Source organism: Ostrinia furnacalis, unplaced genomic scaffold, assembly GCF_004193835.3.
Source record: "Ostrinia furnacalis isolate ACB-3 unplaced genomic scaffold, ASM419383v2 OfSCF7554, whole genome shotgun sequence".
In the NCBI taxonomy this organism is placed as follows: Eukaryota; Metazoa; Arthropoda; class Insecta; order Lepidoptera; family Crambidae; genus Ostrinia; species Ostrinia furnacalis.
The window spans coordinates 34,083-52,449 of record NW_021137793.1 but is presented as its reverse complement, the minus strand read 5'-3'; the positions used below and the strand labels follow the sequence as shown (position 1 = coordinate 52,449).

At 40.0% G+C, this 18,367-nt stretch overlaps 1 protein-coding gene across 1 annotated transcript in view; it reads left to right on the top strand.

Moving 5' to 3' along the window:
• The window catches only part of LOC114365100 (dynein beta chain, ciliary-like), a 39,504-nt gene extending 25,362 nt beyond the window's left edge, over window positions 1-14,142 (top strand). Inside the window, 11 exon segments of the mRNA XM_028321570.1 lie at window positions 6-268; window positions 612-692; window positions 773-988; window positions 6,673-6,821; window positions 11,653-11,812; window positions 11,927-12,093; window positions 12,401-12,602; window positions 13,037-13,167; window positions 13,250-13,534; window positions 13,606-13,861; window positions 13,957-14,142. Coding sequence (XP_028177371.1) covers window positions 6-268; window positions 612-692; window positions 773-988; window positions 6,673-6,821; window positions 11,653-11,812; window positions 11,927-12,093; window positions 12,401-12,602; window positions 13,037-13,167; window positions 13,250-13,534; window positions 13,606-13,861; window positions 13,957-14,142 — 2,096 coding nt within the window.
• The last annotated feature ends 4,225 nt before the right edge of the window (window positions 14,143-18,367 follow it).

The following is an 18,367-nucleotide window of genomic DNA, read 5'->3' as shown; positions in this document are numbered from 1 at the left end:
AATAGCTGCCGAGGAGGAGAAGAAGGTCAAAGTGATTGAGGAAGACGTCACGATTAAGGCCAAGATTTGCGCTGATGACTTGGCTAAAGCAGAGCCGGCTCTGCTCGCGGCGCAAGAGGCCTTGAACACCTTGAACAAGAACAACTTGACTGAGTTGAAGGCCTTCGGCTCGCCGCCCGACGCGGTAGTCACCGTGACAGCTGCTGTGCTCGTGCTGTTTTCCAAGAAGGGGAAGATTCCAAAGGACAGGTCATGGAAAGCTTGCAAGGTTTGTAAGCTAATAATCAAAATGTGCGAAGAAGAAATGTGAAAGCCATGGAGTATTCATATTCATATTCATTTATTCACTTCGCAATGATACAGAAGTTCCAACAATAAAGGGTAGTAGGTACAAGATGTTCAGAATGTTACATTGCTACCTCATAGAGGTATAATATGTGATTTGTAAACAATAAAATTAGGCATTTATCCATCCATAAAATCAAATTTGTAATCCATAAAATAAAAGTACCATCAGTAATGGAAAATTAATTTGCTCTTGTGCGAATGTGAAGGCTTTGAGCACCATTTCATTAACTACAGGAAATTCAGTGCCTTATTGTAATTTTCAGCTAATGATGGCAAAAGTCGATCAGTTTTTATACGACCTGGTTTACTACGACAAGGAAAATATCCATCCCGATGTCATCAAGGTAAAGTTACCAATAACGTTTAAGCTTTTATACCTAAATTTTGTAACATGTGTGTCTAATGTGTTAATCTGTAACCCTAGGCTGTGCAGCCTTACATCAAGAATCCAGACTTCAATGCGGAGTTCATTATGTCCAAGTCGGCTGCGGCAGCGGGTCTTTGCGCGTGGGTGATCAACATCTGCAAGTTCTACGATGTGTACGTGGTGGTCGAGCCCAAGAGGCGCGCTCTGAACGCAGCCAATGCGGAGTTGCAAGCTGCCAGGGACAAGCTGGCTATGCTTACAGACCAGATTAAGGTAAAATCCTCGTCTACAAACTCAATTTTCATTTTACAGAAAAGAGCTGTTCGGGAAATATACGGTCTTAAACCACGTAACTCGCTTAGAGAAGTTTTTAAAGAAATCAATATATTGACTGTGGCTTCTCAATACATATTTGATAACATTATGTATGTCCGTAAACATATACATTTATTTACTAAGAAAAGTGACGTCCACTCATTTAACACGAGACATAAGAATAAACTTGCTGTTCCATCATTTAGGTTGCATAAGATAGGTAATTCATTCTTGGGGAAATGTATTACCATATTTAACAAAATACCACACAACCTTGTCGAATTGCCAATAAACAAATTTAAGATATAAGGTAAACGGCTACTAGTTCGTGATAGTACGTAAGTTCGTAAGTTTTTTTTCTAGCTCAAATAATAAGCAAATGGAATATTATTTATAAAAATTCTTCATTACTACAAAAACTCTATTATTTAAGCTATCTAAAAAACCAAGTACCAACATTGTGGCGCCAAAAATGAGAGCAATACGAAGCTTCAAACTCTCAGAGAGCCAAAAACAGCCGTGCGGCTTGCAAAGGTTGCTCTCACCGTAAGGTGAGCGCTCCAACTTCTTAAGCTTATAAAAAGGCGAAGAAACGTCCATTTAAATAAAACTTGTAAGTAGTTTCATGTGTTCCTTGACAATTGATTTGGCTTAGAAAAAAGTTATATGAAAACGTAGAATTCCTTTAAAATTGCGATTAATTGACTCACGAAATAGCGTACATATTATTTTTCGGGTGTCCCCTATTTCGTGACACTACCGATTCAAGGATATTATGGATAACATTTTGATGCTTGGTTTTTAAATAATTATTTATGATAATTTAAATGTAAGTTATGAAACAAATAATGCATTTATATAAGTTTCTCATGACCTAAATTCGGTATATGTTTCGTTCACTAGAATTTATATGACACGAGTTTGAAGTTTACATATATGACCAATTTTAAGATAAATTAGCATAAGTAGTACCAGCATAATTTTGGTTTTATTTCGATTTGTTTTATTTATCTTTGTTTATTTGTATTGTATATGGGGTAGTTCCCCCCCTACATTTCTAATGGTTATATAAATATTTTCACATATTGTTAGTATTAACAAATCAAAATATTATACTACTCACATTATTTCTTATGAATATTTCAGGTAAAATATCGTCAATTTCACATAATTATTTTATTCTAAATTTTTATTATCGTTTTTAAATTTATTAAACCCTTAATCATTATTAAAATATCCTAACTGTATGCATAAAACCTTATCCCGAAATAGGGGACATGAGTTTACGAACTCAGAAACAGAGCAAAATTTTGTCACGAAACAGGATCCAAACAAGAGGTCCGCAGAACAATTAATATTAAAAAAAGTTCAAACTATATAACTATAAATTATGTATTAACTTACTGTCAAAAGACCAAAGTTTAGCATACAAAGGCTTTCATACTGATATCATGCTTGGTTATTTTTAAATAAAATGTTAAAGTCGTAAGAGCCTTAATATACCGAAGTAGGGGGCACTTACCTTATCTATTGATGTTCATAAGTGCCACTTGTGGTCTAAACTGAATAAATATTTTTGATTTTGATTTTGTAGGTCTTGTAGGTGGAGTCTACTCAGTGGCGTAGCGTGGCTTTTCGCCGCCCGGGGCCGTCCGGAAATCCGCCGCCCTTTATTTTAATTATAAATATTTTAAAGTTTAAATTTATATTACATTGAATGGACTTCAGGTACACTATTCACCTTATTTGTTGAAAGTCAAAATAAACTACCACGCACTGCTTCAGAAGGAAAATACATTAAAGAGAAGCAATTGCTTGAAACCCACAGGAAGTTTGATTTTCTTAAATAGCTCAGCTTTATTAATGCAACACTAGGTGTATTTAACAATAAACAATAATAACAAGTACCTATTAAAGTATTTATTTGTCAGTTGAGAGTAGGGCATGTAATATCGGAAGGTTTTCAATTCCGATATTGGATTCCGATATTAGATCTCAATATCGGAATTCCGATATTAATATCGGAATTGAGTTCATGTGCTATAAAATTAATATTTGGTTATATTCGTAAGAATTCTGGATTGTTTACAATAAAATAATGATTTTCATCAAAATCTTTAATTTTATACACAACAGCACTTCATAAAATTGAAGTATTATAACCATTTTTACGTTATGGGTATCCATTGCATTTGGTTTTTTATGTGACAAGAGGCAAACGAGCAGACAGATCACCTGATAATATATGGTTACTGATAATGAGCCTATATGGACTAGCAAATAATTAAAGTGTTTTTGTAAAATCACAGGTATCAAACAAACTTTTTTACTCCTTCATTATATTACCCTGTTTTATGTTGGCGGAACGAATTTTAGAGTCATTCAAATCACGTGTTACAAAAATTGTAGAGAGTGGTAAAAAACTTGAATATGCTTGTAATTCGTTCCTTTTTGATTATCGATGTTTTTTTTTATGCTAGACAAGGCAGGTATTTGACCGCAATCGCACCTGGTGTTAAGTGAGATGCAGTCTAGGATGGTACATATCTGCCCTGTAAGTGCCTATTCACTCTCGCCTTGAAAACGCCCGGATTATAGTGTTCAGGAAATACAGCAGCAGGCAGCGAATTCCAGTCCCTAACTGTTCGCATTATAAAGGAGTATGTACAACTCACAAAACCATCATCATGTCAGCCATAGGACGTCCACTGCTGAACACAGGCTCCGATGCTGATTTTCACAATGGCCGGTTGGTGGCGGCCTGCATCCAGCGCCTTCCTGCTACCTTTATGAGGTCGTCGGTCCACCTTGTGGTTATGAGTCCTACGCTGCGCTTTCCGGTACGTGGCCTCCACTTCAGAACCTTGCTGCCTCATCGTCCGTCTGTTTTGCGTACTAAGGCAGAACCGTTGGAAGACCTTATCACAATGCTCGAAGACCTTAATCGAGTTTCCCAACAGGTAGGCCTTCGGATGAATATGGAAAAAACGAAGCTTATGTCGAATGTCCATGTTGCTCCTTACCCAGTTTCGGTTAGGAGCTCGATTCTCGAGATTGTTGACAAGTAAGTATGTCTATCTCGGACAAACGATCAGCTAGGTAGTTAGATGCAATTTCGAGAAAGAGGTAAATCGTCGAATACGAAGACGAAAGTCTTCAATTAGTGTGTGTTACCAGTGATGATATACGGCTCGAAAACGTGGCCTTTGAATATAGGGCACAACGTGCTATGGAGAGGGATAAGCTTGGTGTTTCTTTACGAGATCTAATCAGAAATGAGGAGCTCCGTAAACTAACTAAGGTCGCTGACATAGCCCGACGGATTAGCAAGCTGAAGTGGCAATGGGCAGGGCACATAGTACGCTGAACTGACGGTCCATGTCCAGTAAAATTAATGTTTGAAAGGGAGTTGAGATGTCGTTCTTTGTTGACCTATGGCAAATGCTAAAATTGATTTAGGTCAAGTTAAATTAACCATAAATAGTAAAGATATAAAAATATTTGCAATGGAACAAAAATTGATGGTGAGAGACATGAGAAAATCATTGGTCTTTGCCAATCATGTACTTTGGGCTTTGTGGCAGGTTGTGGCGAGTTTAAACGCTTTGTTTAAAATCTCAATTAAAACTTTTATCTGATTCCGATATTACGATATTGGGTCGCTCAATATCGGAATTGAAATATCGGATCTCGCAGTCCGAGATTCCGATATTACGAGATTCCGAGATTCCGATATTCATGCCCTAGTTGAGAGTAAATATTATCTTAAATTATATACAGTGTGAGTCACGTTAAAGTGCACATATGAAAATAGATGAAACTATATCTATTTTTATCGACAAAAAAGTGGTCAAAATTTTTTTGAGATCTTTTTTTATTTTTTTATAGATTTTTTTTTCTTCCAATTACTTATTGTAAAGAAAACGTAATAACTTTTAAACTAAGCGGTATATCCTGATAAAATAAAAACAGTAATAATGCTAAATAACAGGCGATACTAAAAAAAATACATAAAATACACAAAAAAGGCCAACAAATAATAAAAAATGATACTTTTTGAAAAAAAAATTGCTTTTAAATTCGTGTTTTTTTGGTTATTTGATAAATTTCTCCAAAAAATGCCCCTATAACAGGTGGTTTTCATTACTTTGTATTATTCTCTATCGTATTATCTTTGTAAAACTAAAAATCGCATATCTCTATCCCTATCACAACATTTGCTATGATCGTTTGAACAAAGGCCTGCCACAACATTATTCTCCGCTACAAGTAGAGACAATTTTAAAAATGCTTATTTTACTTCGAAATTTTTCGTTTTTATTTGAAATCTAACTTGTTTTTATCGATATTACAAATCTAGAGCCATTTTCAGTTTCGTTGTTAACGAAGCGTTGAATGGCGCGCCCGGAGAGTCTTAGTTCAAAAGATCATTGCAAACATTGTGATAGGGATAGAGACATGCGATTTTTGGTTTTACGAAGGTAATACGATAGAGAATAATACAAAGTAATAAAAACCACCGGATATAGGGGCATTTTTTGGAGAAATTTATCAAATATCCAAAAAAAACACGAATTTAAAAGCAAATTTTTTTCAAAAAGTATAATTTTTAATTATTTGTTGGCCTTTTTTGTGTATTTTATGTGTTTTTTTAGTATCGCCTGTTATTTAGCATTATTACTGTTTTTATTTTATCAGGATATACCGCTTAGTTTAAAAGTTATTACGTTTTCGTTACGTTTAAAAAAAATTTACGATAAAACGTTACGTTAAATTTAAAAAAATTCTCTAAAATTTTTTGACCTCTTTTTTGTCGATAAAAATAGGTCTAGTTTCATCTATTTTCATATGTACACTTTAACGTGACTCACACTGTATAGTGCTCATTGAACTTAGAAGGAATAACATAATTATGTGCTTAATATTATTAAGGGTTGTACCCTAGCTAACCAGCGCCACCATATTTTTTCTTGATTACTTTTGTTATAGAAATTTAAAAAGTGGTTTGAAAAATGTATAATATGTATCGAAGCTATTTTTTAAAATGTTTTGTTTGAATTCATTAGATATTTGCAGCAAGTTACAGATTTAATTACTGCTAAAAGTTACCATTTTAGCTAATTTAAAATTTCGAACTTGCAGAATATAATAAATACACGGTTTTAAAAGTAGCTTAGATATGGCTTTAACTATTTACAAACCACTTTTTTATTTCGGTTTGTAACAAGAGAAATCACGAATGATTATCTGTGGCGCAAGTTTTAGAGGGGTAAGTAAGCTCCTTAAATATTTTTGTTACTATTACTTAAAAAAATAGATTCAAAATGTACTCTTCGTGCTTTTTTCAAAGCAAAATCTTTTACACAATCGTCGATATTGATCAATTTGTATCTCATTTTCAATTGCCAGTATAGCTAGATTTGTTAGTCTCAACGTAGACATAGTCGACCTTTTTTTTTCTTATTCATGCAATGTTCTTTTTTCTAATCCGCCGCCCCCTTTCATATGCCGCCCGGGGCCATGGCCCCCCCTGCCCCCCCCAAGCTACGCCACTGAGTCTACTAGCCCTAGTGCTTTAGTTACTGAATTAATCAACCCTCTTTACGTAAACTAATTTAACTAAATACATGTTTTTACTGTAGGAACTCGAGGAAAAACTCGGGGTTTTGATGAAAGCTTTCCAAGAAGCCGTCAACGAGAAAATGAAGTGTCAGGCTGAAGCAGATGCGACCAATGCTACTATTGACTTAGCGAACAGATTGGTCAACGGACTGGCTTCAGAGAAAATCAGGTGGGTTAAATAACGATTAGTCATGGCTGATCTAAGTGTAAAATAAATTAAGCAGTACATAGGAGCGACTTTTCTACAACATCNAGAGTGCAACCTGCTACGGCAGACGCAGTTCCGCGCGCATCTCCCGCGATTCGGCCAGTTATAACCGTAAGGTTGGCATGGCCATGGGTGGTGGTGGGTTGGTCCTGAAGGGGGGGCTGACCTGACTGCGTCCAGCTGCGCGCGCAGGGCCTCCAGCTCACGCTCCTTCTCAAGCAAGGCGTTGGAGTGGGCCAGCTGCCTGCCCAGGGTGTCGGCGCGCGCAACCGCATCCGCAGCTCGGAAACCCGTCGAGCCCTGGATGGCGAGGGCCTCCTGGGCGATGGCGGCGATGAGGCCGATGTCGGCCTTGTTTGACTTGCTGCCCGGGCCGTTAACGACCGCAACCGACTTTTTCAAGATGGTGTCCATGCGGGCGTACAGCTCGCCGATGGACGCCGAAGTGAGCCAATTGTTTGGCTCGACGTCAGCCGGCGAGTATGCGGGCGCGGTGGCGGTGGCGGTGGCGGTGGCGTCGGCGAGGGCGGCCGACACGGCCGAGGCAGCGACAGACGCGGAGACGGGGGCGGGGGCGGCGGGAGCCGCGGTGGNTAAAAATAGTATATTTATTATTTATTCTACTGACCTTCATTGCATATAAATATTTCAAGGTACCGTTGTTTTTTTTGTTTGCTTTCCATTTCCGCCGCAAGCTCATCTTTAATTGTCTAAAATTAATAAACCCTTCATTCGATGAAATTTTTATTAATTTTTGTAAAACGGTTACAGATTTCAGTTTTTAGCTTGTGTAGGACTCTAGAAAAAATACCCAAAAAAATCTACCTATTTCAGTTTCCTGACAAACCTATGTCCATTACACTGGACATTGCCAAGTGAGAGTGACGCTCTCCAACCATGTCCAGTATACTTCCCACTGTCCAAGAAACAGAGCCAAAGATACAAGTGGTTCCGTAGGAAAATATTGACCAACCACAGGACGTTCACTGATGAACAGTCCTCCCACAATGTTATCAGTTTAGCGGAGTGCTAACCGTAATCAGAGTAAATACAAATGAGTAGGTCATCTTCATAGAAACGCCCGAGCGCGGTTTGTATGTGAGCGCGCCAATACGTATGCGGCGCGCAGCACACACTGACGTGTGTGTGACGTATAGGTACGTAATGAGCTTGTTTTAAAAAAAATATTTTCTACAATAATTCGCCTAAAGCCTCTCTATACTGGAGGGTTTTGCCATAATATTCAAATTATGTAGACCCTGGTCTTCCTAAAATTATAATTATACAATAATAAATAATTAATAGTATGAATTAAAGTTCATAGCACATTTATCAACCCGGAAAGGGATCAACACCGTATCGCCTTTCGTCACGCTGTCAACCGCGAGGCGAGGCGTTTACGTTACGGTGCGGATAAGAGTGCNAGTATTTTGTATGAAACTCCATACAACGCACACGATCCGCACCGTAACGATCGCGATTGTGTGTTGTTGATCCCTTTCCGAGTTGATAAGTCTCGCAAACTCACTGCGGGTGCCAGTCGCACAGTCGCGACAGCAATATAATTACGCGCGAGCGATAAGGATGGGTAGCTAGGGGTCATTGGACAAAATTCTACGTGCTCACGGACCAGGCTTTATGAGCTTAAAGTCGCGGGTACTTACGTGTTTGTATATGTACTCTCGCACGGCAGAAAGTTTGTCTATACGTGCTGTTATCGACTATCACCATGTTTGAGACATATTGGATGTCTTTTAAAGTGAGTATCTCGCAAGACCAGTTCCCGTCATATGTCTTGGTTACGTTTTTCTAAAACAAATCAAATGAAATAACTTTATTTATTGTAGACCCAGGTACGCGAAAATTAGGCAGGGTACTCACCTGCCACGTAGCACGTAACGTAGCATGTAACGTAACCAACCTTCAAGTGAGTACGGCTCGTCCACGGTCATCGCGTATCTGGCTGCGAGCTCCTGAATCCTCCTTTGTGCTCGCAGTGATACCGCCAGTCGGCGGGTCGCTGCGATCTCCCTGCGAACCACGCGGGAGCAGCTCGCAGCGGACTCGTGCCTATGTACTCACTTGATACAGTATCTGATACATTACATGCTACACGGCTAGATGAGTACCCTGCTTTAGACTTTACTAGCTACAGGTCTAGCTAACTCAGTCAGTGCCTGAGGTGAGCGGCTGGAGGGTATTTTTGTAACGTCAAACGCCAGCGAGACTTCAGATCTTCAGAATATGCTCTGTCACGTCATAAATGTCAATGTCACCCTCCCGTGCCGTCCCATACCTCAGGCGATGGCGGTGAAGCGGTAGACCTATATATACATCATATTATTGGCTATGTAACTCTACAAAATGTAATGTTCCAAAACATAAATTAAAAGCTTTTAGTTGCTACTATTATGTACTAGCGGCCGCCCGCGACCCCGTTTTACCTCCTTAGGGGTTGAATTTTGCAAAATCTCGTCTTAGTGAGCACCAACGTTCTAAATAGATCCCGCATGCAAAATTTGAGAATCTAGCACTTGTTCGTTCGTTCGTTTCAGCCAAAAGACGTCCACTGCTGGACAAAGGCCTCCCCCAAGGATTTCCACAAAGACCGGTCCTGCGCCGCTCGCATCCAGGAACCTAGCACTTGTAGTTTCTGAGATTTCGTGATGAGCGAGGGAGTCAGTCAGGGACCATTTGCTTTTATAGAGATTCTGTCCAAAGATACCCAGACAGCCACGGATCTACGATTGTTTCTAAGCGCCCCCTTTTTTTGGCCCCTGGGGTGCCCCGGTTCACCCCCTCCCCCTAAATCCGTGCCTGTCACGATTTAGAGCCAAAGCACACGATGCGTTGAGGCGCACGATATGTACAGGGTGTTGAAGAAATTGGTATCACAGCATATTTTAGTTTTATTTTTATAATAAGCTCATACTATTCAAAGTCAAAGTCAAAATTCCTTTATTTGCTTGGACTATTAAAAATAGTATATTTATTATTTATTCTACTGACCTTCATTGCATATAAATATTTCAAGGTACCGTTGTTTTTTTTGTTTGCTTTCCATTTCCGCCGCAAGCTCATCTTTAATTGTCTAAAATTAATAAACCCTTCATTCGATGAAATTTTTATTAATTTTTGTAAAACGGTTACAGATTTCAGTTTTTAGCTTGTGTAGGACTCTAGAAAAAATACCCAAAAAAATCTACCTATTTCAGTTTCCTGACAAACCTATGTCCATTACACTGGACATTGCCAAGTGAGAGTGACGCTCTCCAACCATGTCCAGTATACTTCCCACTGTCCAAGAAACAGAGCCAAAGATACAAGTGGTTCCGTAGGAAAATATTGACCAACCACAGGACGTTCACTGATGAACAGTCCTCCCACAATGTTATCAGTTTAGCGGAGTGCTAACCGTAATCAGAGTAAATACAAATGAGTAGGTCATCTTCATAGAAACGCCCGAGCGCGGTTTGTATGTGAGCGCGCCAATACGTATGCGGCGCGCACACACTGACGTGTGTGTGACGTATAGGTACGTAATGAGCTTGTTTTAAAAAAAATATTTTCTACAATAATTCGCCTAAAGCCTCTCTATACTGGAGGGTTTTGCCATAATATTCAAATTATGTAGACCCTGGTCTTCCTAAAATTATAATTATACAATAATAAATAATTAATAGTATGAATTAAAGTTCATAGCACATTTATCAACCCGGAAAGGGATCAACACCGTATCGCCTTTCGTCACGCTGTCAACCGCGAGGCGAGGCGTTTACGTTACGGTGCGGATAAGAGTGCATTGCAGTACGGAGTTTAATACAAAGAATACTGACCGCCTCGAGTTGATACGGTTACGATCCGTTACCGGGTTGGTAAGTGTGCTTCGGCCTTTAATACTTACAATATACTTGAACAGGTTCTGTTTATGTATCTTCTCATGGTCATCGAGATTCAGCTTTGGATCGATTTCTATAACTGTGAAGTTAAAAATGTTCGAAGGGTGACTCACGTTGCATCTGAAATGTATAAGTTTTATGTTTATTTATTTTATTTATTTATTAGGTACACCAACAAAGTCACATACATAATACAGTTCATACATTTTAACATGGTTTAACACATGATACGTATATGACCTCAATTACAGGTATACACAGCATTTCTTTTTGCAATGTTAGGGTAATTATACACTAGTAAAAACAAAAATCAATTGAATAGAGTCTAGAGTTTAAGCACCGAACAATATAAAGGATTTAGTAATTGTTCATTTTGTTCGGTGCCTAAGTCGTTCCGAATACAGGCTTGAGTTTTGACTTAAATTTAGGGAGGCTGTCACCGAAAACGTCAAGACCGGTGTCTGTGTCTGGGTTGCCAGTCACCGCTTTATTATACGTTGCACACAACCGGTTAAGTGGCGAGTTTTGGCCTAACTTAGTTTTGCACAAAGGGATGTGAAAGAGGTCTCTACAGAGATAGCGAGAACTTTGCCTTGGAACACGAAAACGAATTTTTTCAAGTGAGTCTTGGGAAACTACCATGCCGTTGAGAAGTTTGTACAAGAAAAATAAGTCTAGCGTCTTANTGGGAAACTACCATGCCGTTGAGAAGTTTGTACAAGAAAAGTAAGTCTAGCGTTTTGCGACGGTCGCATAGTTTCTGCATTTTGAAGAAATCGAGACGTTCTTCATAGCTGTTGTGCACGGTAATCTGACCGCGACTGACAAAAGCTAGATGTCGCGTAAAAGAGCGGTTTATTCTTTCTATTCTGTTGATCAATTCATGATTTTAGATGGACCGCAACTGTAGCAAACTTGAAAGAGTCTGGAGTCATGTTGCCTGGCGACACATTGCTTATTACCGCGTTCATATCCTACGTTGGTTGCTTCATGCGTCGGTACCGGCAGCAGCTTATGAGTGATGACTGGGTACCTATGTTGTCAAAGACAAACGTGAGTTTCAAAACAACATTTTTGTTTTTCTAGCATAGCATTATTAACTTATGACTCTTCTCAATTGCAAGGAAGTATCACAAAAGCGAGTTAAAATATTGTATCTTTTTTCAGCCCGTAATCGAGACAACTGAAGGCTTGGATCCACTGTCCATGCTCACAGACGACGCTCAGGTGGCAGTCTGGAACAACGAGGGACTGCCCAATGATTCAATGAGCACGGAAAATGCCACTATTCTTACAAACTCTGCCCGCTGGCCACTTATGATTGATCCTCAACTGTGAGTCTTCTGTTAGTTTATCTTGCAGGGAGTAGGGACACTAGGGACTGTCGGACTGATGCTTGTTTTGCTATCACATTGAGCGGTGAGAACTGTCTGTAATTGATGATAGGATGATAAAACTTGACTTTCATTCGTCATTTTAATTCATAGTGTGTTTTAAATGATGTTCATTACTATCTGTCATATCAATATAATTATACATACATACCTATAATGTTTTAAGCGTTACAACAACATGCACATCACCCAGATTTCATTTTGTTGAGGCAATCACCAATGAAGATAAATGAATCCATCATTTCAGACAAGGCATAAAATGGATCAAGTCCAAGTACGGTGACGCGCTGGTAGTGATCAGACTGACACAGCGCAATTACCTGGACCGCATCGAGCGGGCGGTCAGCAACGGCAACGTGGTGATGTTAGAGAACATCGGCGAGTCTGTTGACGCCGTGCTTGAGCCGCTGTTGGGAAGAGTGCTTATCAGAAAGGGACGCGTGCTCAAGGTAAAATAACTTATAAAATAGGTGATGACGTTCAAAGGTAAGTAAACTCTGGCTGATGACTAATGACTACCAGGGTTTATTTCGTAAATCGTCAAGTAAGTGATAAAACTATACGCATGTATATTATGATCTTTTGGCCCAGAACACACGGTGTCATAGCGTCCGTTGAGAGACCACACATGACGCGACCAGTTTGAAACTGGTCAAACTGGTCGCGTCATGTGAAACTTAGATGCAACTCAAAAGTAACTAGGAGTTGCAGTTTCGTTGCAGTTGCGATTCACCGTGTGTTCTGGGCCTTACTCATCAGTTGCTCTTTGACTTCATTCAATACCTATGTGTGGTGCTAGTCACCCCAGCGACCAGCCAAAAATTGTAATTGAATAGTGGTGTCCACTCCATACAAAGAACTGATTACATTATTTCTTATACAGATTGGAGACAGGGAAATTGACTACAATCCAAATTTCCGCCTGATTATACAAACTAAATTGGCAAATCCCCATTACCAGCCCGAGATGCAGGCACAGTGTACCTTGATAAACTTCACTGTCACCAGAGATGGGTAAATGTCATCACGTATGATCTTTCAAGCCAATATTATATTAATAACTGAAAACTAAATTTTTACTACTCCCATTCAACAGTCTCGAAGAACAGCTGTTAGGTGAAGTCGTGAAGGCTGAAAGACCCGATTTGGAGAGCTTGAGAGCAGGTCTAACGAAACAGCAAAATGACTTCAAGATCACGCTCAAAACGCTTGAAGACGATCTACTGAAGAGATTGTCTTCTGCCGGACCTGACATCCTCAGTGATTCGGCGCTGGTGATCAACTTGGAAACCACCAAGAAGACGGCAGCAGACATTGAAATAAAGGTCGAAGAAGGCAAGGTTACGTCTGTGAAGATTGACGAGGCCAGAGAACGATATAGGTAAAGTAATTGAAATCGACAAACATTACAATATTTTTTGAATAACTTATTTTTAATTTATTTTCCCATAGACGAGCAGCTACCCGTGCCTCTATCCTGTATTTCATCCTAAACGATTTGTACCGAATCAACCCGATGTACCAGTTCTCACTGAAGGCCTACAGCGTAGTGTTCAAAGATGCTTTGGCCCGCGCTGATCCTGCCGATGACCTTGAAGGCCGAGTGAGGAATCTACTGGACAGCATCACGTTTGCTGTCTTTGTGTACACTAGCAGAGGTCTCTTTGAGAGGGATAAGCTGGTGTTCTTGTTCTTGATTACAGTTCAGGTATTATTATTGATGCTCTATTGATTGTACGGAATAGACAGACTAGCGTAGTATCGTCATACGGCCTGTTTCAACTTTAGTGTTTATGGTTGTAGGTCTTGCAAGGTGAAGGAAAAGTAGACCCCCGTGAATTGGACTTCCTTCTCAAGTACGCCGTGGCACCTGAAAATTCGCCATACTCCTGGCTAAACAACACCTCCTGGGGTGGTATCATAGCACTTGCCAAGATGGACGCTTTTGAAAATCTTGACAAGGACATTGAAGGGGCAACAAAAAGGTAAAACCAGAATTAATTGCCATATTTAACTTACTTACTTAGTGCCGTGTGGGGACGGCCATAAGTGCCGTGTGGGGACGGCCATAAAGAATACTCTTCCCCACCGCCAACAGGAGGCGTGTCGTAAGAGGCGACAAAATCCCTGCAGCACCGGACGGGCAGCAGCGTCTGCGTGCGAAACCTTATAAAAAACTGCGATCGCCAACCCGCCTGCCAAGCGTGGCGATTAAGGCAAATCCCCCCCATGGAGAGGANCGCCGTACAACGTCATTCACAAAAATTACGAACAGTACAGGACCTAGGTGGGAACCCTGGGGAACTCCAGAAGTTGCCTTATAGCTATACGACTCATGCCCGCTCACGACTACAGACTGGGTACGGCCAGCAAGGTATGATTCAAACCATGACAAGAAAGGATCCGCTATANATTCTGTTGATGTGTGTGTTGAAAGGATTCCATACTATGCTGCTGAATTCGAGAATCATAATCATAATCATAATCATTTATTTATTGCTTCATAAGTGTACATAGGTGGTGATCTTAAACTTAGTCTCAACTTATGACCCTGTAAGGGTGTAACTGTAACCCTGTAAGGAATAGACCTAACAAGGGAATTATAGAGATTTTTTGGCGTCAATTCGACGAAAATCTTTTGTGGCACGTTTGAGGAAGCCAAGCATACGGGAAGCACGGTTGACGATGTTATTATAGTGCGATATGAATGATAACTTTTTATCCAGGATGACACCCAAATCTATATCTCATCAACCCTGCCAACCTGAGAACCATTTATTGAGTAAGAGGTCTGAAGAGGGATTCTTTTTTAGTGAAAGTTATATGGTGACATTTTGCCACGTTTAAGATCATTTTATTGTCCTGGCACCACTGATAAACGGACTCTATATCTTCCTGCAAAAATGCGGAGTCCTCCCAGGATTTAATTTCGCGGTATATTTTCATGTCGTCAGCAAACAGTGAACAATAACTGTGTTTTACGCGCCGTACAACGTCATTCACAAAAATTACGAACAGTACAGGAACAAGGAACCCTGGGGAACTCCAGAAGTTGCCTTATAGCTATACGACTCATGCCCGCTCACGACTACAGACTGGGTACGGCCAGCAAGGTATGATTCAAACCATGACAAGAAAGGATCCGCTATACCATACGACTTTTCCAACTTACTCAATAATGTCAAGTGGTCTACTTTATCAAACGCACTGCTAAAATCCGTATATATTGAGTCCACCTGTCCACCCGAATCAATTTCCCCAATCAGTGAGTTGGTGTAGGAGAAAAGATTGCTAGTAACAGATTTTTTTTCCCGGAAGCCGTGCTGTTGATCGCTTATCATGTTTTTTGTATAGTTAGTAAGAATTGGGCATATTAGGGATTCGAAGAGTTTAGACATAGCGGACAAGATGGAAATAGGCCTATAGTTTTTAACATTTTCACGCTCGCCACTCTTGAAGATAGGGACAATGCGTGCCTTTTTCCATTCCTCGGGAAATATGCCAGTAGATAAGGATTTATTGAAGATTTCAGTCAGCGGATAGGCCATTACTGATGCGCACCTTTTTAGGAATAACGGTGGTATTTTATCGGGTCCTGCACTCTTGTGTACATCAACGCGTTTCAATCTATGTAAAACCTGTCTCTCATGTATGGTGACTTTGTGTAGTGGAAGGTTTTCAAAAATGTCAACTGTGTGCTTATTCTCCAGCTTGGAAGGTTCTGAGTAGACAGAACTGAATTGAGCTGCGAAAAGATTTACTACCTCACTGGCAGAGCATGCTTTGACGTCTTCTCTATACATGTTGGATGGAATGGTCCCTGAGCCGGCCCTTTTGTCCTTAATGTATTTCCAAAAGTATTTAGGATTTTTGTGAACATTGTCTTCAACTCTTGCTATATAAGCCTTGTAGAGAGATTTAGTTAGTTGCCTACAACGATCTCGTAAAATTTCAAATTCAATTTTATCACGTGGATTACCAAATCTTTTAAATCTATACCTAAGTTTTTCCTTTTCTGCAATGAGATTAATTAGTTTATTATTAAACCATGGGGGATGATACTTTTTACTAGTAGATTTGTATTTGGGAACGTTTTCGATGACCGCCTCGTTAATTCTATCATACAACACTGCAACCATATCATTAACACTTAGGTCTCTAAAAGCATCACACCAGTCCACACTCTCTAAGCATTTGTTGATGCAATCAAAATTTGCCTTATAAAAGTTAAAATCTGAACGAGGTTTGACAGCTATATAGGAGCCTATGAGGTTACCAAAACTTATTTCTAATTGTGGATGATAAGAGTCTAACCTACTGAAAACATTAAGGGGCTTGGTGACTGTTACATCTGACATGTTTGTTAGGACTAGATCAAGTATTCTACGGTCGCAATTAACGATTCCATTACACTGATTCAAACAAGACAGAGACATAAAATCAACTAAGCTATATCCAAGATTACTATTGTAGTTGTGAGGTAATAATTTATTATTGTCGTCATCCAAGGTCCAGGTTATAAAACCCATATTAAAGTCCCCAATCAACAAAACGTTGTCTACCTTAGTTAATACTTCACTGGACTTTGTGAAAAAATTGTTCACGTTATCAAACCTCAGTGGCGGAGGCAAGTAAATGGCACATATCGCTATCTTTTTCATATTTTTCTCTAATGGAAGCTCGATGACAATCCACAGATCCTCGCCATCAGTTTCCCATTGCCGAACTCTATACGAGATGATATCTTTTTTAACTATTATCATCACTCCTCCACCTCTGGATTTTACAGGTCCCGAACACGATGAGCGATCCTTTCTGTAGACCGTATATTTGGGATCGATGAACTCATTGTCGTAGATATCGGGCGTTAACCACGTCTCCGTGATGACGATCGCATCGTAGTCGCACTGCATAGCGTTCATGTAAAAGTCTTTTGTTTTGGTTTTCATGCCTCTCACATTCTGGTAATAGATCTTGAAAATAATAGAGATACTCCCAACTCTGCTGTTGCCATCATCGGATGGTTGTCTAGGCAATCAATTCATCTAGAACGTCTCTATTGGAGATAATTTTAGGTCGTGAAGATTCATCCTTACGTACGTAAATTTTACTGTTTCTGACCCACACAAACTTGATACCAAGAGCCTTAGCCTTTTGCCTCGTAGCTGCATGCAACAATTTGTTCTCAGGGGAGAGATGCTCTGCTACGAATATGGGCGCTGCTACACCACCGATACCAATCGTTTTCGTATTTAGTTTCGCATCTTGGTGCTGTCTGTTGTACTTAGATACTGCTGCTATCACCGTGTCTCGACATCTATTGCTGCGGAGTTTGATTACAGCCGTCCTAGGGCGGCTGTTTGTGGGATCGATTTTGGATACTCTGAACGCAGACAGAATGTCACAGTCCACGATTGGTGCATCCACGACTTTTCCAATCTGCATCACGGTCTGGGCCAGATTTTCATTTTGGAACTCCGGAAGTCCATGAATTTCAATGTTTGAGTCCCGTGAGTATTGCTCCATGGCTGAGATACGAGTGAGTGCGTCCTTCAGCTTTGTTTCGAGCACGTTGTTTTTTTCTTGCAATTTTTGGACATCAGAGTTGCGGTTCTCCACTAGCTGCTTCAATTCTTCGTATTTTTCATTGAAAAAGTTAATGGATTCTTTGATTTCTTGTACTTCTTGATGAAAGGTCTTCAGTTCTGTTTCCAGCACCCTACTAATGATTTTCGGTAGTTCGCTATCGAGAGTCTCCTTGATCTTTGATGAAATCAATTGCACCAGGTCACTGCCAATTTCAGCGTGTGAAGGTTTTACTTTGGAATCCTCACACGAGCCGCCATCTGCTTTGGTGCCCCGAATAGGCGTATCAGAGTTGTCACCGATTTTGGGTTGGTTACTTTTGCATACCGGGCATTTCCATGAATTTTTCGCATCTTTGGACAGTTTCTTGAAGTTTTCTTTTGTTAGATTGACACAAACAAAGTGGTAAACTCGAGGACACTTGATACATGAAATGGCCTCGGTCGCCGAAATCAATTTGTTACAGCCTCCGCAGATACTCATCGTGATACTATTTTCCCCGAGCTTGGGTAAAATATTGCGTAGGGTGGCAACACAGAATGTCTATGGTCGCTAGTAGCTGTCACCTGTCACTGAGTTGTGACAGTTGGGTCTGTCATTTGATGTTGACATACACAATTTGTATTAA